Genomic DNA, 18,999 nt, shown 5'->3' with positions numbered 1-18,999 from the left:
TTCTTGGAAGAATGGTTGGAGAGCTTGAGGATGAATCTCCCATTCGTGTATCTGTTGGCTGTGTCTGCTTAACAGATCCGCTATTTGATTGTTTTTCCCTGGCAGGTGTTGTGCTAGGAGAAAGATGTTCTTTGGAATTGCCTACCTCCATATGCTCTGCGCTAAGTGAGAAAGCTGTAGAGTGCGAGTCCCTCCCTGTTTTTGGATGTAATACATGGCTGTCATGTTGTCCGTCCGGATCAACACCGCTTTGTTGTATATGTGGTTTTGGAACGCTTTCAGTGCCAGAAAAACTGCTAGGAACTCTAAGTGGTTGATATGCAGTGTCTTTTGCTTGGCTGTCCAGAGTCCATGGACTGTGTATTGATGTAGATGGGCTCCCCATCCTGTCAGTGATGCGTCCACTGTCAATACTACTTGTGGAACTGGCTCTTGGAACAGTCGCCCCTTGGAAAGGTTTTGTGGATTCCACCACTGCAGAGAGTTGTATGCGCGACTGTCTACCAACACTAGGTCTTTTAGTTGTCCATGGGCCTGGTTCCACTGCCTTGCTAGGCATTCTTGTAACGGACGCATTTGTCTGGCATTGGGGACAATGAATATGCAGGAGGCCATCATGCCTATGAGTTGCATGAACACTCGAGCTGGTAGGGAGTGGTGTGGCTGAAACCTTTGGATTAGTATCTGCATGTTGGCTATCCTGACTGGATTGGGCTATGCCTTTGCTACTGATGTATCTATTGTAGCTCCCAGATATTGTTGTATGTGGGAGGGTTGCAGATGAGATTTTAGGTAATTTATTGAGAAACCCAGACTGTGCTGCAGCTGGAGGGTTTGAGACATACGACTTGCACATTGGATGTCTGACTTGGCTTTTATGAGCCAATCGTCGAGATAGGGAAACACGTGGATGTGTTGCCGCCTGAGGTGTGCTGCCACTACAGCTAGGCACTTGGTGAACACCCTTGGAGCTGTAGTTACTCCAAAGGGGAGAACTTTGAATTTATAGTGTTGTTCTTGTATTGTGAACCTGAGATATTTCCTGTGAGCTTTGTGTATAGGAATGTGGAAGTATGCGTCTTTTGAGGTCTAATGTGGCAAGGAAGTCGCCCTGCTGAAGCAGTAGGATAACTTGTTGTAAGTTTATCATATGGAAGTGCTCTGATAGTATGTATTGGTTCAGAGGTCTGAGGTCCAAAATGGGTCTGAGCGACCCGTCCTTTTTGGGAATTAGGAAGTATAGAGAATATACTCTTGTTCCTTGGTGTTGAAAAGGAACTGGCTCTATGGCGCCCTTTTGTAGCATGGATTGGACCTCTTGCTGTAACAGTGTTATGTGCTCTTTGGACATAGGACGGTGTTTGGGTTGTATGTTGGGTGGAGTAGAAGTGAGTTCCAGGCAATAACCATACTGGATAATTTGTCTCACCCACCTGTCTGTGGTAATTGCGTTCCAGACAGGTAGGAACTGATTGATTCTGCCTCCGACAGGTGTTGTGTGTTCTGGAGGGAGTGTGGTGAAGTCACTGTTTGGTGGCAGTGGAGGCTCTGGTGTTAGTGCCTCCACGTCCTCTGCCCTTATTATGGTTTCCTCTGTAACCTCCTCTATTGAAGCCTTTGTTAAAAGTGCTCTGGGTATTTGACTTGGAGGAGCTTTGCGAAGTGCTGCCCCTTCCTGCACCTCTATATGAGGAGCGACGAAAGGAGCCCCGGTGCTGTTGGAACTGAGGCACCCCCATTGATTTGGCAGTTTGTGTCTTTTTTCATTTTATCTAAAATGGTGTTTACTGCAGGGCCAAACAGAAAGTCTTGGTTTACTGGATGATTGAGGATGGTGGATTGCACCTTGTTCTTAAATCCAGATATGCGTAACCATGCGTGTCTGCGCAGTAGAACGCTGGTGTTGATAGGCCTGGCCGAAGTATCGGCGGCGTCTAGCGCGCATTAGATGGAGGCGTTTGTTATGAATTTGCCTTCCTGAATGAGGTCGTTGGCCTGCACCTTAAAAGGTTCTGGTAGGTTTTGCATTAGTCTCGAGTTGGTCGTAGTGTGCTCTATCATATCTCGCTAATAGAGCTTGTGTATTAGCGATTCTCCAAGAATTAGCAGCTTGTGAAGCTACTCTTTTCCCTGATGCTTCTTAAATTTTAGATTCTTTATCAGGAGGGGGAGCGTCTCCTGTTTGCGAATTGGCTCGTTTACGAGCGTTTGCAACGACTAAAGAATCTTAAGGCAACTGTTTTATATAAGTAGGTTCTGCTGGTGCTGCCATATATTTTTTCTCTATTCTTGGATTGAGCACTCTGGCCCTAGAAAGATCTTTAAAGATATCTGGCGCGTGCTTGAGGACCCCTTTAAGCATTGGAAGAGTTCTGACATTTTTCTCAGAAGTGGGGAAGGTGTCAAACAAGAAATCTTCCTCTATAGGGTCAGTGTGCATCTACCTTGTGATATTTAGCTGCCCTATCTACAAATTGATTAAACACGATTGTGTCGTCTGTAGGTGACTGTTTTGTTGGGTAGGGGGAAGTATCTGGGATGGGCTGTTGCTCGTCATCTTGGTCATCCCATGTGTTATCTTATTGATCAGGATCCGCAGTGTCATCATAATTGTATTGAGGATCTTCCCCCATGTCCTCTCCCTCATTGTGATTAGAGTGTGTGGGAGAGTAAGGAACGAAAGGCATATCAGACAGAAAAGGAGGAGGAGTGAAAGGCCTTGAGGAAGATGTGCCAAAGTCTTTTTTCTTTGAGGAACCGGAGAAGGGGTGTCTTGTGGTAAAGGCCTCTTCTTTCGGTGGTAGACTACCACGTGTCCTGTATCTGGATCGATATATAATTTAGCTTGCTCCTCGGACACTGGATGTGGGTGGGGTAGTTCTTCCTCGACACTCCGTGGCTTTGACGTCGAGGGTTTATGTTTATGAACCTTTTTTTGGAGTCTGTGGCTCGGTGCTTTTTGGTGTCGGAGCTCTTTTGGGCTAGACAGCTGATTTAGGTTCAATAACCTTTCTTGGTTCGACTCGTTCTTTGGCTTTAGAGTCTTTCTTTGGATCGGCGGCCTTTTTAGGCTCGGCGACTTGCTTTGGATCTACCAGGGCTTTTGGTTCGGTACGTTTTTTTGTCCGAAGCCTGTTTCTTTGGGTCGATTGTGGTTTGTGTGTGTTCGGCAGCCTTTTTAGGTTCGTCTGTATCAATTGGATCGACGACCTTTTTCGGTTGGACGATTTTCTTCGGTTCCGATGTCTTCGGTTACGATGGTTTTTTGGGCTCGGCGATTGCATTTGGTGCTAAGCCTTTTGGTGCCGAGTGTTTTTGCGGCGTGACGCTCTTCGGTGCCGATGGTTTCCGTGCTGATTGTTGGCGTCGACAGCTTCCTTAGGCTGTACACCCTTTGGATCGACGACCTTACTTTTTGGGCCGATCTTCGGTCGGGCCACCTCTTGGTTGTGAGCCCTTCGGGTCTACCATTTTTTTTGGTTCGATGACCTTTGGCTGGAGAACTCTTTTTGGCTTGATGACTCTTCGGGCCTGGGCTACCTGAAGGCGTTAGTTTGTGCTTCGGAGCCGGGCCGAGAGGTGGGGTCTACGACGGAATGTCTCGATCTAGGCTAAGGCCTTTCGCCGATGCTTCGACCGGAGCCTTCTTTGTTGGGCTGAGTGGAGTGGGGGGCTGGGTACTCACAGTTTTTTGCCCCGTGTGATCTGGTCATCGGAGTCAGATTGGTCCTCCACGGTGACGATTTCGAGATCGAAGTCGGCAGCTTCGGGAAGCTCTTGGTCGTCCTCGAAGATATTCCCCGGTTCCGGTGCAGACTTCTGCATCTCTTGCCTGGCAGCCCGTCGATTCCGGATAGTGTTCTTGGATCGAAATTGGGCACACGCCGGGCAATCCTCTTCTTTGTGTTCAGGTGACAAACACTTGTTGCATACTGTGTGTTTGTCAGTTTGTGGGAACTTTGAGTGGCATTGTGGGCACCTTTCAAAAGGACTCCTTTCCATCGACTGAAGTCACACGTGGCGTTGATAAGGCCCAACGGCCCGCGTCGACGACCAGATCAAGATGAAAATCTGGATGGAGTCGAGGGGTACCGAGCGAACACAATACAGTAGAGTTCGAAGGCCTTTTGGCCTTAGAGAGTAGTTAGTTTCGATTGTGAGCTGGAGAGTAGGAAATAACAGCCGAACCCAATGGCGGAAAAAAAAATCTAAGGATGGAGTGGATGCCCATGCGCACTATGGTCCAAGGGAGGAGTCACCCATCTCGTGATACTTCGAAGACTCTTCCAAGAAAACAAAGTGCAATCATCCGGACCCAACATTAGGCGGCGATCTATGAAAAGATATGAATTCAGCAGCCCACATGCCTCGAACATCAACATATAGTAATGCACAATACCAATAAAGCAAAAAAGACTATATACAGTTCCTTGAAATCGACAGCTGCGTCCGGTGCTATCACGGTGTTGTGAACAAAAACAATGTTTCTTTCTTCAGGGAGCTATGGGCACAGATTGCGATTCTAGACTGCCAAACGATTATTTGGGGTGGAGACTTCAATGTGGTCCTGGACGATTCCATGGACAGACAAGGCCTTTCCCGGACACTGCACCCACACGCCACTGCGGCATTACAAGACATCATAGATGAAGGCTCACTAGTTGATATTTGGCGCTCCCGCAATACACAGACGAGAGTGGGCACGTGCATCACGGCGCACCGTGTGGCCTGGTCCAGGTTAGATTTTTGGCTCGTGTCCAGGGACGTGGCCACATGGACAGCGAATGTGGGCATTATGGCTCGATCCCTTTCTGATCATGCCCCTTATCTTTTGGAACTTGCCGTGCCGGGGGCCCCCGCTAGGGCCTTCTCGTGGCGCCTCCCGCCACATGCGCTCCAAGATGCAGCCTTCACTGAAGAAATTAGGCAAGACATTGTAGACTATTTTACCAATAACGAGGGTTCTGTAGATACAGAGTCGGTCCTATGGGACGCCTTCAAGGTTGTCATTAGGGGGCAATGCATTGCGAGGAAGGCTGGCGTATTGAAAGCCATTAGGCACACCATAGCTGGGCTAGAGAGCGAATTGAAGCAGCTTGATCAATTGTTTTGTACTGACCCCACCCCTGTCCTAGCTGCTCGAGTGAAAGCGAAGTTACTTGAATTTGCGGAGGAAGCTCAACGTGAGGTCAAATTCCTGGGTAAGCATGCCGAGGCTCGACGTTATGGGAGGGAGACAAGCCCAGTAGAACCCTAGCTAGAATGCTCAACTCCATTCCTCCACCCACCCATGTGCACTCCATCATAGATTCGGAGGGGGCTGAGAAAGTAGGCCATGGGGAGATACTGCAAGCATTCACGGACTACTATTTGACTCTGTATACTTCTACACAGACAGCGTCCAAAGACGATCTGTTGGCGTTCTTGGAGTCAATTGCGATAGTCTGGTTTAATAATGCACATAGGAAGTATATGGAACTGCCGGTTACAGTGCAAGACATCGTTAAAACGATAAAAGCCCTGCCTTCGAACAAGGCTCCAGGTCCCGATGGCCTCACTGAAGCCTTTTATAAAGCTTATGCGGATGAATTAGCCCCCAGGATGCACTCGGTCTTTGCGGAGGCCCTTGAGCTGGGAGTGTTGCCTGAGTCGATGAGGGAGGCCCTTATCACCTTGCTAAAGCCGGACAAAGACAGTTGCCATCTCGATTCCTATAGACCCCTATCGCTCATAAACGTGGACGTAAAAATATATGCAAAAATAGCAGACCGTCTCAAACCTCTCCTTCCCATGATTGCTCTCCCGGACCAGTCGGGATTCATACCGGGCCGCGCAACCTCGCATAACTTGCGAACTGTTTTTTCGGCGCTACATTTGCATCCCAATGTCCAAGCTGCGGTGGTGTTTTTGGACGCCACGAAGGCGTTTGACTCGCTAGAGTGGCCCTACCTTTTCGCCATATTGGAACGCATGGGGTTCAGCCCGTTGTTTATCAACCAAATCAAGTTGCTTTATACAGCAGCGAGAGTGAGAGTTAATGGCATGGTGTCTGACCCGTTTAAGATCTCGAGAGGCATGAGACAGGGCTGTCCACTGTCCCCATTATTGTTCGCGATAGCCATGGAACCTCTAGCGGCAAGAATTAGACAGCACCATACCGCCAGGGGTATTGGATTTAGCTCCCGAAGCCTGCTCATTTCCCTCTATGCTGACGACGTCACTCTCTATGTGGGCAATCCGACTGAGAACCTTAACCCACTCCTGAGAGAATTTGTCCGATTTGGAGGTCTCTCGGGCGTCTCCATCAACTGGTCAAAATCGGTAATCTTCCCGCTGACTGATAACACCCTAGAAGTGCACTCAGACTACCCACTGCGCTGGGAGGCAGATGAGGTGAAATATCTGGGGGTCTGGATTAGCCGCAAACTCCAGGACATCTGGACCCTGAACTTTTGGCAGAGCCGTTTCCTGGCTTGAAGGCAAGGTGGCCACATGGTTAAAGCTCCCACTCTCGTTGGCAGGCAGGATTGCACTCGCAAAAATGATTGTACTCCCCAAATTTTTATATTTATTTGCCAACATACCCATCCCGCTAACCCAACACTTCTTTACCTGCCTACGCTCCCACCTGTTGACGCTTGTATGGGCGGGGAGTCAAGCTAGAGTCTCGTGGGCACTACTAACGCTGCCGCTGCGGCAGGGGGGCATGGGTGCACCAGATATGAGATTGTATGCACTCTGCGCGCAAGCCCAATATCTCCACTTCTGGGCCTACCCTACACCCTACCAGCCGCACGTGGCCGTAGAACTAGACATGGTGGCGCCGACACCCCTAAGCGTGGCGTGGTACTGTAAAACCCCTAGACCCACACGAGACTGACTCAGCTAACATGCTCAGATGGTCGTGGAGAGAGTTACAGAAGAGAGCGGGTCTACCCCTGCTATATGCGCCTGCCATCCCCATCAGGCAAAATCCAATGCTCCCATGCGTGGCGGAGGAGGGGGGGGGGGGGTCATTACAGTGGCGGGATCCCCTTTACGTACTTTTGCTGACCTCTACCCAGATGATACATTCCTCACCCTACAGGCTCAGGAAGCTGCCCAGCCACTGTCCTTTAGAGATAGATTTGCCCACCATAAACTGAAAGCCGCATGCAGGGCACTTAGTGACAATTTCCCTAGTGAGCCCCCTCAACTACTCGCATTACAAAACATTTTAAGCAGGGCATCCCGCAAAAAACTTGTAACGCGCCTATACAATTCCATGCAGGAACAGTCCCCCATAATAGTGCCCAAGTGGCACTCTCTGACTGAGGAACAGTGGACGTTCTGCTGTGGACAGCTGATGGACCTTTCCCCGAACTACAAGCTGCGCCTCGTACACTTTAAGTTCCTCCATAGGTTTTATCGCACTCCGGTAGCACTTCACAAAATGGGTATTAAAGAAGATGATAAATGCTGGAAATGTGGGGAGGAGGGCGCTTCTTTCTTGCATATAGCTTGGCTCTGCCCGGCGCTGTTCGAATATTGGTCTAACATTTTTGATGCCATAAACCAGATTCTACACAGGGCTGACACCCCTTCTCCGCTGCTGGGGCTCCTGGCATGGGTGGCCGAAACCGTGCCTACGCATAGGAAACTGCATGCCCTACTGTTGTTATATGCTAAGCGCCAGGTGGCTATGAAATGGGGGCGTAGAACTCGTCCTAAATTTGCGGACTGGATCACTGACGTAACGTATGGTCACACGCAATTAACTACCTATTGGGAGCTGATGCCTTCTGCCTCCAGACCGAGAGACATTTGGGAACCATTTCTGCAGTGGTCTCAGAGCAGAGCAGTGTCCCCCCATGATGCGCCTGCTGAACTGGTTGATTAACACTGCCATGTTGTACCACAGCATCCGACCTACTGTGATGGGACACCTATGCCATTTCTGCACGAGGGAGGAAGAGGGGTGCAGTTAGCTTGGCCTCGAAGTCTCTCATTGTCCACTGGTGCCATGCGCTGCTGCTAGTAGCGTTAGGCGCGCTCCTACACCTGTGCTCTGACATGTGTTGTATATTGACTGTATGTGCCTTGGCCCTGTACACCCTTTATTTTCTTTTTTCCACTTGCCTGGTGAATGATATGCTATTACATTTTTACTTTCTACACACTGACGATAGCCTAGGTTGTTTCCTGTTGAAACGAAATTTCACAAAACTCTTATCCTTACCTACTGTATAGCACTACTGATGCCACAAATTGTAGATCCTGTTTGTATGAATATGAAAGTCATATATTTGTGCTATTTTCTACTGTGCAAGCTCTAATAAAAACATCACCAAAAAAAAAAACAATGTTTGTGGCTGACTGCGGCGTCGAGGGCCAACTACGGTGTCGACCTGTAAATCTGTACTTTGGAGATGCAGTGCGTCTGACCTTAAGGTGAGCTCTGGAACAGCGGTGCTTCCGGAAGTATGAGCAGGAGTCGTCGGGCCCTAGTAGCCACAGGTGTTGCAGGTCGAAATCCGTCAGCTTCTAGTCAGGAGCACCAGCAGGCGTTGGGGCGGAGGAGTGATGTGGCATGGTGCGAAGCGCGGTGCCCTGAGGTCGCAGTGCAGGCAGCGGCTCGGTGACGGTCGTCAAGCGGTGGTGAGACCAGGGCTGGGGTGCAAATCAGGGCGGTGCTTGTTGTGGTGCGGACAGGTCATGGTGCAACCAGTCGTTGCTGAAGCACTGTCGTCAGTAAAACCAAGGCTGCTGTGCAAATAAGACAATGCAATGTGCGGGCCCACAGGTCACCGTGCAGGCAGCATCTGTTGACGATCTGAGTCGATGGCGTTGTCAGTGGACCAAGGCGCGGTGTGGGACAGGGGCAGCCCGTCTAGTAACCTACGAGAGGTCCCACAAACAACGATGAAGGCAGCAGAGTCTAGGTAAGCGTGGAGCGTCGTCGGTAAGACCAGGGCTGCGGTGCAAAGCGGGACAGTGCTCAGTGTTTTCCACAAACAGTGTCCACAAGGCACGGTCCAGGAAGCGGTGTCATTGACAGGGTCAGAGATACCAGGGTGGCAGTGTGAGAAAGTGGCTCCATATATACTGGACAATAATGAAGTACAGTGTGTCTAGAGTCCACAAACCCCGGAGGTATAACAGAGGTTAAAGTCAGGACTGACCTTACTCTCAAAAGTGGTAGCTTGGTCGAGCAGTAAGGCAGTACCAGAGGGCAGTGCAAAGCATTTGTTGTACACACCCAGTCAGCAAAGGATTTCACACACTCAAAAGACTGAACTCCAGGCCAATTGTTCTTATATCCAAAGATATAGATGTTTTATTTTTAGAACCAACAGGCATAAAAATATACTTTGCTTAGCTGTGAATACTCTCATGTAGTTACTTTGCAAGGAAGCAATAAGTTTGTGAACACAATAGATACAGAAGTTGCAGAAGGCAACTCAATCCTAAACACAGTATAGCATTGAGCTCAATGGGTTTTCCACATAAAAGTACAGGTAATTACTATACGTATTACTTTTGTAGTTCCAGGACTGGACCCTAAATTCAGTCCTGAGGTCTAAGCTGAAACCAAGTTAGCAAAAACGTTTTAGTTACTGTAGTGAATTTTCATGAATATAAAGCGGTTTTAAAAGTTCACACTTAGAAAATTTTCAAAGGAAATCTGACAATGTTATCCAACGGGAGAAAATTCAGGTTGCAGGTAAAGTATGATCTTGTTACTTTTGTAATCCAGCACTGGTCTCCTAGGGCCAGTACTGGGGTCTCAACTCAATACAGGTAAGTAATTGCGTTTCAGTATTTCGTACGATTTTTAACCACTTCCATGCTAATGACAAGGTCAGCTCGTCATGCAGTACACTGGAGCTGTGCTTATGACGAGCTGACCTTGTCATGAACAATGGGATTCTGTAAATGTCAGCATAGGAGAGGATCAGCCTAGCATCCAAGGTGTTAAAGAATATATCAAGTTTTCAAAAGTAGACACTTAGAAGAAATTTCATAGAAAAGCATACAATGGATTCCTATGGAAAAAATACAGGTTACTGGTAATCCCGGTAAGGATTACTTTAGCGGTTCAATACTGGGCTGCAAGGTACAGTACTGGCTTCTCCCCTGATCACAGGTGAGTACTTCGGAATTCGGATGATTTGATATGAATCCCGGTTTCCAGGTTGAGTACTTGCTGGTGAAGTTAAGGCTCTGGGCATAGACTCCTAGGTCCCAAAGGGTCAGGCAAGTACAATTAGTTCAGCCCCAGCAGCACAGGGGCGGCCGGGTGCAGAGGTAGTTAGGCTCAATGATATCCAATGAGGGAAGTGGGGCCTTCGGTTGGTGGCTGCTGGCTAGCAGGCCACGCGGCTGTGGGAGCTGGGCTCCTAGTCACTTGCTCAGGGCAAAGGGGGAAGTAGGATAGGACAAAGGTGGCACAGCCAGCGGCACCTGGGGGCTGGGTGCAGGGTGCTTTTGAGCCGTCAGGCGGGACGTCCTCGTGGATTTGGTTTGGTTGGGCTCGGCTGGTGCAGAGTGGGCTGGTCCGGGGCTTCCTGGCTGGCACCAGGTGGGTTGTTGCAGCAGAGTTCTTCTGATGAGTTCCAATCTTCAAGAGGGTCAAGGCAGGCAGGTCCTCTGGGTGTCTCAGGGTTGCTGTCCACGGGAGTCGCCGGGTTTAGGCAGGACCAGGTTTCAGGATCAACAGGCTGATAGGGCTGGGGCCAAGTCAGTTGTCGTCGTCCTGTTAGCAGATGCGCAGCGGGAATTCTTCTTCTTGATCTGCTTTCTTCTTTTTGGTATCTGAATCGGAGGATGGAAGGTTCAGGGAGCCCCTAAATAGTGAATTTAGGGGCGTTACAGGCATGGCAAGGGCAGGGACCAATGGGTCCCTGTCCTGGGGTGGGTACACCCCCTAGCCTGCTCCTCTCCTGTGGGAGGGGGGCAGAAGCCTGGCGGGGATTGGGCAGAGCTCCCCATCTTCAAGATTGCCGGTGCCCGGGGTCGTGCTTCGACTCGCCTCCCCCACCTGAGGGGTGGGGTTGGCACAGGCTGGCACCCCGTCTTCCTGGCGTAGATTTTCCCGCAAGAGTGGGGGTCAGGACTGGTGGGGGTGGTTGCTGGGTACAGCAAATGGTCTGGGGAAGCTCACAGAGGCGGCATGCCTTTGAAGCTTCCTCCTGTCCACCCTGGGGTAGGAGACCTAGCACCTCGCCCAGAATGTGCATTGTTGCAGGCCCAGGAGAGCAGGGGCTCTCCTACCCAGGGGTCCAGCAACATGTCTGCTGTGTGGCAGCCTCTGCAGCCACTCAGCCCAGACGTGGATTGAAGGTTAGGTTTTCAGAGGGAATATCTAAGATGCCCTCTGGTGCATTTTACATTAAATCTCACACTGGCGTCAGTGCGGTTTTAATGTGCTGAGCCAAGAAACCAGCGCCAAGAAACCAACCTGGTGTACGTGCGCTCTACATATAAAGTTTAACATAACAGAAGTTTGGTACCAAACTTGTCAGTCTTCAGTATGTCCATTATGGTGCTGTGGAGTTCGTTGTGACAACCTCCCAGCACCATATACTCTTAGCAGCATCACTGCACTTACAGTGCCCAGGAATGGCCCTGGGTACTGTAGGGGCACAGGGCTCATGCACCTGTGCCCACACCTCTGGCATAGGGCACCCAGCTAGAGGGGTGACTGAAGTATGCCAGGGCAGTGGGTTCTGTGGGCATGGTACACAGGAATGGGTGCCATGTTGACTCTCGTTTTAGTTCTGTACTTAGGCACTCAGCCTGCAAAGGCAGTGTGTGGGTGCCAGGGTTCCGAGGGCGAGCAGCATGGATGATCGAGGGCAAGCCGTGCCGCCGTATAATGCACGACCTGGAGTCTAGAAAGATCTTCCCAAATACAAACCAGTAGGGAGTTGTAATAGTCCAACCTGCTAACTAGTAGTGCCTGAATTAGTGATTTTCTTGCAGAGAGGGGCAACCAGGGAAAGACCTTTCTGAGCATAGGCATCAGGCCGAAGCAAGTGGCAGAGATGTTCTTCACGAGGTGATCCATGTAAAGTTTGTCATCCACCATAATGCCTAGGTTTTTCACCCACTTTTTTGGAGTCGGAAAGTCGCCTATCTCCGATGGCCACCAACCCGCAGACCAAAGCGCCTCTGTTTTCCCAAACAGAAGCTCAGTTTTAGGTGTGTTCAATTGTAGGAAATTAGCAGTCATCCAGGTCGCCGTCATTAACACACTTTTTGAAACTTTCTCTGGTCAATGCGGGATCTGAATCAACGGTAATAAGCTGGGTATCATCTGCATACGAAATGGTGTCAAAAGCAAAAGATCTAATAATGGGAGCCAGAGAAGATACATGAATGTTACATAATTTGGGGCTTAAAATGGAGACCTGTGGTACCCTTTGTCCACAGCCAGTCTGAGAAGTGAACGACTCAAGTTGGACTTGTTGAGATCTATCGGCAAGGAAGCTTTCAAACCATCTGAGTGCCATTCCTCTGACAACAATCTCATGATCTATCCACCAGAATTCAATGAGAGATGGTGTTGAAAGCACCCGACAGATCTAAAAGAATCAGCATGGTCGAAGTACCCTAATCCAAGGCCAGCTTGATTGAGTCAGTGACTTCTGTCAGTGCAGACTCCGTACAGTGAAAAGCCCATAAGCCTGACTGAGAAGAGTCAAGCTGATTATTCACGTCTAAGTACTGGGTTAGCTGCTTATTGACTGCGGATTCCATGACTTTGGAAAACAGAGGGAGAAAGGAGATCGGCCTGTAATTTTGTAGATCCAACAGACCTGCATGGGTTTTTTAAATATAGGTCTGATTTGCGCCCGCTTCCATTTCTGAGGGAAGGTAGCTGTGATTAAAGAATGATTACATAATTCAGCCATGGGGGCCGTGGCCAGAGTAGTGATAATGAACGGGGGAGCCACGTCTAAAGAGGAACCCGATTTTTGATGATCCAGTAATGTGTGGACATTGTCCATCGTAATGGGCTCAGATGTTTCTAAGACACAAGACGTGGAATCATTATACTTCTATGAATCCACACTAGGTTCCATTTGTAGGTTAAAGGAGCTATAGGATTTTATCAATCTTTATCTTGAAGCGATTGGCCAGATAATTACAAAGTTGTTGCGTCTGAGGGATGGACAAGTTGTTCACTCTAGAATTGGTAAAGTCTTACAAGATTTTAAACAATTCTTTGGAAGATTCTTTGGCTTCATTAATTCTGGACCCCAGATCTTCTAGCGCCGTTACAGTTTCTTGTATTGTCTAAGGGCCATTCTGTATACTAGTTTGCCTGCCTCCTGTTTAGATTTCTTTCAAAGGGTGTTTGTTTTTTTAAACCATCTACAATTTGGAAACCTTTACCTTCATTAGCTTTAGAAGTGTTTCTCTACTTTGGGTTATGCTGGGCTTTTCACCTTCTGAAACATTGGATATAACGTCTTACACGGTTATCACAGGTAGAAAGGAAATAATCTAATATTTAGGAGTATCATCTGAGACAAGATATGCTCAGGTCTTTCATCCCAACACTAGCAAATCACAGAATGAGAATCTCTCAGGCCAGTTAGCAAAGCAGTGAATGTGAAGATGACAATTAGTAATACAAAATGCACATGCATCCTTTCTGATCATTTATTCCAATTCTGCAAAATTGAAGCAGTCGCCCACTGGTTTTCAGATCGTAAAATAATCCCTTGTCCGTCTCCCTCCCTCATATTTGTTATTAGTCTGTACAGGCTAGATCACAGGATGAAAATGCAATCCAGCCTAAATTAGTTTTAAAACTTTCATAGATAGGTTTTCAGATGGAATACATTCCATTTCAAGTTGCCCAGCTTAACCTTAACTCCTTTACCTCGATCATCCCTACGATCTCTATCATCATAGCGATCCCGTGGTGCTCTGTCAAACCCTTCTCGACGTGGACCATCTCGAAATCGATCAGACTCATACCGGTCACTTTTATATCCTGGAGAATGGGAAGAAAAAAGTAAAAACAAGGTGACCGAAACCATGCAGTTAAGTCACAGGCAGATATTTTCCTAAAGGAATGATTAGGCATTAATACTTAATCATATAAGCGGTGTGAGAAGTTGGCCTGATATATGATGCTCACTAGTTCTAGTGATCACCTTGTATCAGTCTAAACAACCCTTATGGTGATTGGTTGTAAGTCAACCTTATAGACCAGCTATCCTAATGGTAGCATGGGCAAAGCAGTCTTAGGCTAAACTCTTTTGGCATGTGAAGCCAGCTGTTTTTACCACAATATAACCCCTTGAATACCAGATGAAAGGACACCACACAGGTTGTTATGAAAATAAACAGTATATTTATTAATAACAACACCTCTGAACTCTTTATGAGGTCAGAGGGCTAAGCACATGACAATCTCTTCTGAAAAATACGTTAAGTTGCACGAAATCACAATGGTGCCCTAGGGGCACGACAAACCATATACTAAGTAAGTGGAATGTGAAAGTCAATAGAAGGAATGGAGCTGTCCAGAGGTTGTAGGGTCGATGGGACCACGCTACACTAACTTTAGGTAAGTAATAGGAGGCCCACGGAACGCGTGTGCAGAGTGTGAACTCACACGCGAGATGCGTAACAACGTCTATGGACAGTACAGTTCAAGTTAAAGGTGAGTACGGACAATCCTGACTAGATAGGACTAAAACGACTGTGGAACTGGACACTAGGACAGTTAAACTACCCTTGAGCACCGAAATGCTCGTTACCTCACCCACGGGCCGTGGGTGCACAGGTGTCAAAGTGCGTCGGGTTCTCGCGTTGAAGTCTATGGAGCCTGAAAGAAAAGATGCTGCAGGCGACCAGGAGGAAGATGTCCAGTGCAATCCAAGGGTGGATTGTTGAAGAAGGAGACCTGAAAGCAGAGGGGACAATGTTCACAGTCACTAGCCAGTGACTGGGGTGGAACCAGGAAGGAACCAGATGTCGTCGTCGCGATCAGGTGAAGAGTGGACGCTTGACTCTGCAGCCACGTGGACCAGGAGGTGTCTTCGACGACCAGGATGGAGGCACGAGCTGTCCCACGCAGGCTCTCGCTGTCGGCGGTGTTGGATCTGGAATCGGCGTCAACAGGCCTTGGCAAAGGCAACCCACACGGTGAGTGGAGAAAGCGTCTGGTGCGGACTAGGAGAGTCCGGGGTGCCCCTCTTTTGGAAGGGAGCAAGGGCCAGTCTGGAGCAACCAGACCAGCAGCAAAGATTCAAAGGTTTGTCGTCTAGGAGGCCACTAGCCAGCCGGCAAGTGACCAGACAACGCGTCGAGCAGCAACAAAGCAGAAGGGCCCCACGCAGATCTCGTGGATGCTGGAGGGCTGATCTTCGGTGCAGGAGCTGCTCGGAGATGGGGCTTCTCAGTCCCCAAAGCACTTGGTCGAGTTTACCTCGGGAGTCGTGCTGGAAGCGAAGTGCAGTTTCTTCCAAGATGGCCGGTCCCACGTGTCTCGTCGCACCCACGGGTCTCAGCTTTGCTGCAGATGTGGGTTGAGGTCGGAGAGATCTGGGAATCCGGGTCTCGTCGGGCTCTGAAGTCTGGATCCTGGAAGGAAGACGACAAAGGGAAGCCGCTGGACGCTTGATGGTGCCTGCTTGTGCAGGGTGGACACTCCTTGCCCACAAGGGAGCTTCTTCAGTCTTCTGTGGAGCAGAACGTCGAAGTCCAGAGTTTCTTCTTGTAGAATATGTTCAGGATAATCTAATTTGGAATGGGACCAGCTCCTACCTTTATCCTGCTAAAGGGGGCTGCACTACTGACTAGGTCCCTCCCCTGGGTGGGACCAGGAAGGGGGTGGTTACACCCCCAATCCTTTGTCCGGTTTCCCGCCAAAGCTGGGGCTGGAGTGTCCCAGCAACTGGTTCGAACCGGTGTATGCACAGGGCACCTTGTGTGCCCCAGGCATGTCTCATTCCTTTCAAGCCTACCCTACCCAATATACAAAATCCTGTCTGGGGTGGTGCTAGCACCTCCCAAGGCAGGAGACCCTTTGTCCAAGCCATCCTCGCTGGAAGGACTCCCAGCAGCAGGAGGTCAGACTTGTGTCTGTGGTGGCAGCATCCATTTTGTGATGCCAAGGCTCGAGTTAACTTTAACCGGGGTTCTCAGTTACATACATGTCGTGTCCCTCTAGAAGGGTGGAATGCTACCCCCGTCGCCAGAATTGGCGAGGGGGTAGTATTCCAAATCGTATGACACCTTACTCGACATGTTTTGATAATGTTATACCAGAGTTAGCATTTAGCCGCGAGGATTATAATGCACTTAAGAGTATATGGTATAGCGTTATCATGGAACAGCTATAAGGACTTGGTTCCGCAAGCTGCAAACGGGCTCAGCTCATGCCAGAGCACCATCTCACATAATTCCGAGCACCCTGCCTTCAGGATTGTTAAGGCCTTCCATAGGAGTGACTGATAGGAATATATGTGTCCATTTTAGGTTTAGATATAGGTAACTATATCTAAAGCAAAGGGTGATTACACCACCTTGCCCCAGCTGTCGTGCAGCCAGTTGTGTCAGTTTTGGATGGCCAGCCAGAGGTGGCATATTACATGCTTCAGCCCCTGGTAGGCCCTGGGTACACCTATGCCCTGGATACCTAAGGTATACTGTACAGGGACTGATAAGGTGACTCAGTATCCAATTAGATATGTACCTAGGGTACATGGAGTCCATTTTAACAGAGAGAGCAGAGTGCCTGGGGTCCTGAATAGCAGGATCCCAGCCCATCTAAGTCAAAAACCAGCAAAACACCAGGCAAACAGTTGGGGGTAACCATAGTCAGATATCCACCTTCCTACAAGCGGTCTACCACATTAACCCCATAGGTAAGAGGTGCAAAAGATGGGGACTGTTGCCAGGTAGGCATGTGGCTGTAGGAGTGAAGGATGAAGGAGCCAAAGTGTTGGCATAGGAGAAAGATTCAAAACACAGGAAAACATACAAAACAGTGTGCGCAGAGGAAGCATATAGAAAAGAATCGGGTACACCGAAACAGGCCAGAAAGGTCCAGAATTACTAAACCATCCATTTTAAACTCTGCACCTGCATTTGTGTAGTCAGACTGGACACAAAGTGTGTTCAGGACCTCCATGGAAACGGTCTAATCTGGATTAGTTTAAGATAGTGGTATCAGCATCAACTCAAGCCTGTGCTTCTCATATGCTGATGCACCAGTTTACTTCCTAAGTAGATCATGGCATACACTACAGACGCACACCAAAAAAAAAATCAATCTATACTCTTTGCTGCAGAACCAATTACTCGGATTCTGAAATACAAAAGACGGCCTGTTGGGCCCTTTGTCATGTGTTCTTGCATTCAGGTCACTTACTTCTGCTCACTAGATTGCAGTGACAATAGCATGATAGCTAAAACTGGCATTAAGCTCCGCAAGACCAACACCATGTGTGAAGCAATTGGTTTACTTTCTGATGAAAGACAATAGGAAGCATTTTTAGAGATGACAATTTCAGTCCTCTTAGTCAAGTAAGTATTAGCACTTTAGCCTCAAATGTGTGTGGGCAAATGACACTGACACCTGGACAAAAGAGAAGTCTGTAACTGAAGCAGGAGATGAATGATCCCATATAAGGTGTATACATGTGTGGTGAAAGGTAACTACCATTCCAGAGATGGATGGGACACTCCCGTGATGGATGCACTAAACTTGTTCTGAGCAGAAATGCCTTATAAAGACACAAAGAAATAAGTGCTCAACTGAGCCTGTAAATATTTGGACAAGGGAACAAGCTCACATTCCTACACCAGACTGTGTATGGGCGCAGTGTTTCACTGTACTATGTGTTTTGCTCTTAATGAGTTTTTATAATTGTGCATATCAGATTTAGAGCATGCATAACCAGGATGCAGTTTTTCACCTCTGGTATGGATTATAGAGTGAAACCTTAGCTGAAGTCTGAACACACTCTACAATACTGCGACCTTGTGGTATCCACATTCCATTTTACAGGTGAGATGCTTTCAGCAGAAGGCTTTTCTTTCCCTAAACTTACGGTCTCCAAAGCCATCATCGCTTCTTCGTGGAGGATCGTCCGCAGTATCGGAAGTCGGTCGCGCCCTCCAATCTGAGGAGTCAGTCTTATCAGAATCACGATTCCGGTCTCGATCCCTGCCTCCAAAAGAGCCATCTCTATCTGCAACAGAGAAATGGAAAATAACCAGTGTGTGATTTGAGGATATAAGTGACGTTTAGAGAACTATATGGGAGGAAAGCACAAGTTACGACTTGTGTAACAATATATCTGTAAGAGACATTAGTTAGTGATAGATTCCTTACCTTAGAATAATCCCAGGCGTCGGACTGGATCTGGAAAGTTTTGCTTAGCAGTACACCTGCACGTCGGTAGGTGGCGTAGTGTGGCTCCGCGTCCATCACTGGCGTTGTGAGCGCCGAGATGACGTCACGGAGACTACTTAGGCGCCACCCATGCGCGCTGACGTCCGTTCTGTACACGACTTTCCGTGCCGAAGCGCAGAGCCATGAAAGATACTGACCAGTGGTGCATAAAACTAGGGCCCTAACAGGGGGATGATCTTAACCCTAGTAATCAGTTCGCAGAACGGGGAGGATGGGTGGGGCGGTAAGGAATCTATCACTAACTTACAGATAGATCGTTACACAAGTAGTAAATTGTGCATCTGAAAGAGACCCGTTTGTGATAGATTCCTTACCTTAGAATACATACCCCAACAATACCAACCCCGGTGGTGGGTCTGCAAAAAGGATTACACCAGAAAGTCACAGAGCACAGAACGGCCAAAGAAGCCGTCTCTCCGGACCAGACTATCAAGGCAGTAGCGTTTGGTAAATGTGTGCAGGGAGGCCCACGTAGCTGCCTGACAAATGTCCTGCAGGGGAACGGCGCATCCTAAGGCAGTAGTGACTGCAGTTGCTCTGGCCGAATGAGCATGCAACCCCACAGGAAGCTCCTT

At 48.6% G+C, this 18,999-nt stretch overlaps 1 protein-coding gene across 2 annotated transcripts in view; it reads right to left on the bottom strand.

The window, feature by feature from the left end:
* EIF4B (eukaryotic translation initiation factor 4B) overlaps window positions 1-18,999 on the bottom strand; it is a 521,766-nt gene that overhangs the window by 322,509 nt on the left and 180,258 nt on the right. For both annotated transcript variants that reach the window (XM_078689169.1, XM_078689170.1), the window contains exons 6-7: window positions 18,060-18,200; window positions 13,874-13,987 (exon numbers count right to left, since the gene is read on the bottom strand). In XM_078689169.1, coding sequence (XP_078545295.1) covers window positions 13,874-13,987; window positions 18,060-18,200 — 255 coding nt within the window. The remainder of the gene's footprint in view (window positions 1-13,873; window positions 13,988-18,059; window positions 18,201-18,999) is intronic.

The sequence above is a fragment of the Lissotriton helveticus genome, chromosome 1_1 (genome assembly GCF_964261635.1).
Source record: "Lissotriton helveticus chromosome 1_1, aLisHel1.1, whole genome shotgun sequence".
NCBI classification, from domain to species: domain Eukaryota; kingdom Metazoa; phylum Chordata; class Amphibia; order Caudata; family Salamandridae; genus Lissotriton; species Lissotriton helveticus.
This window is presented reverse-complemented; position numbering and strand designations above follow the sequence as displayed.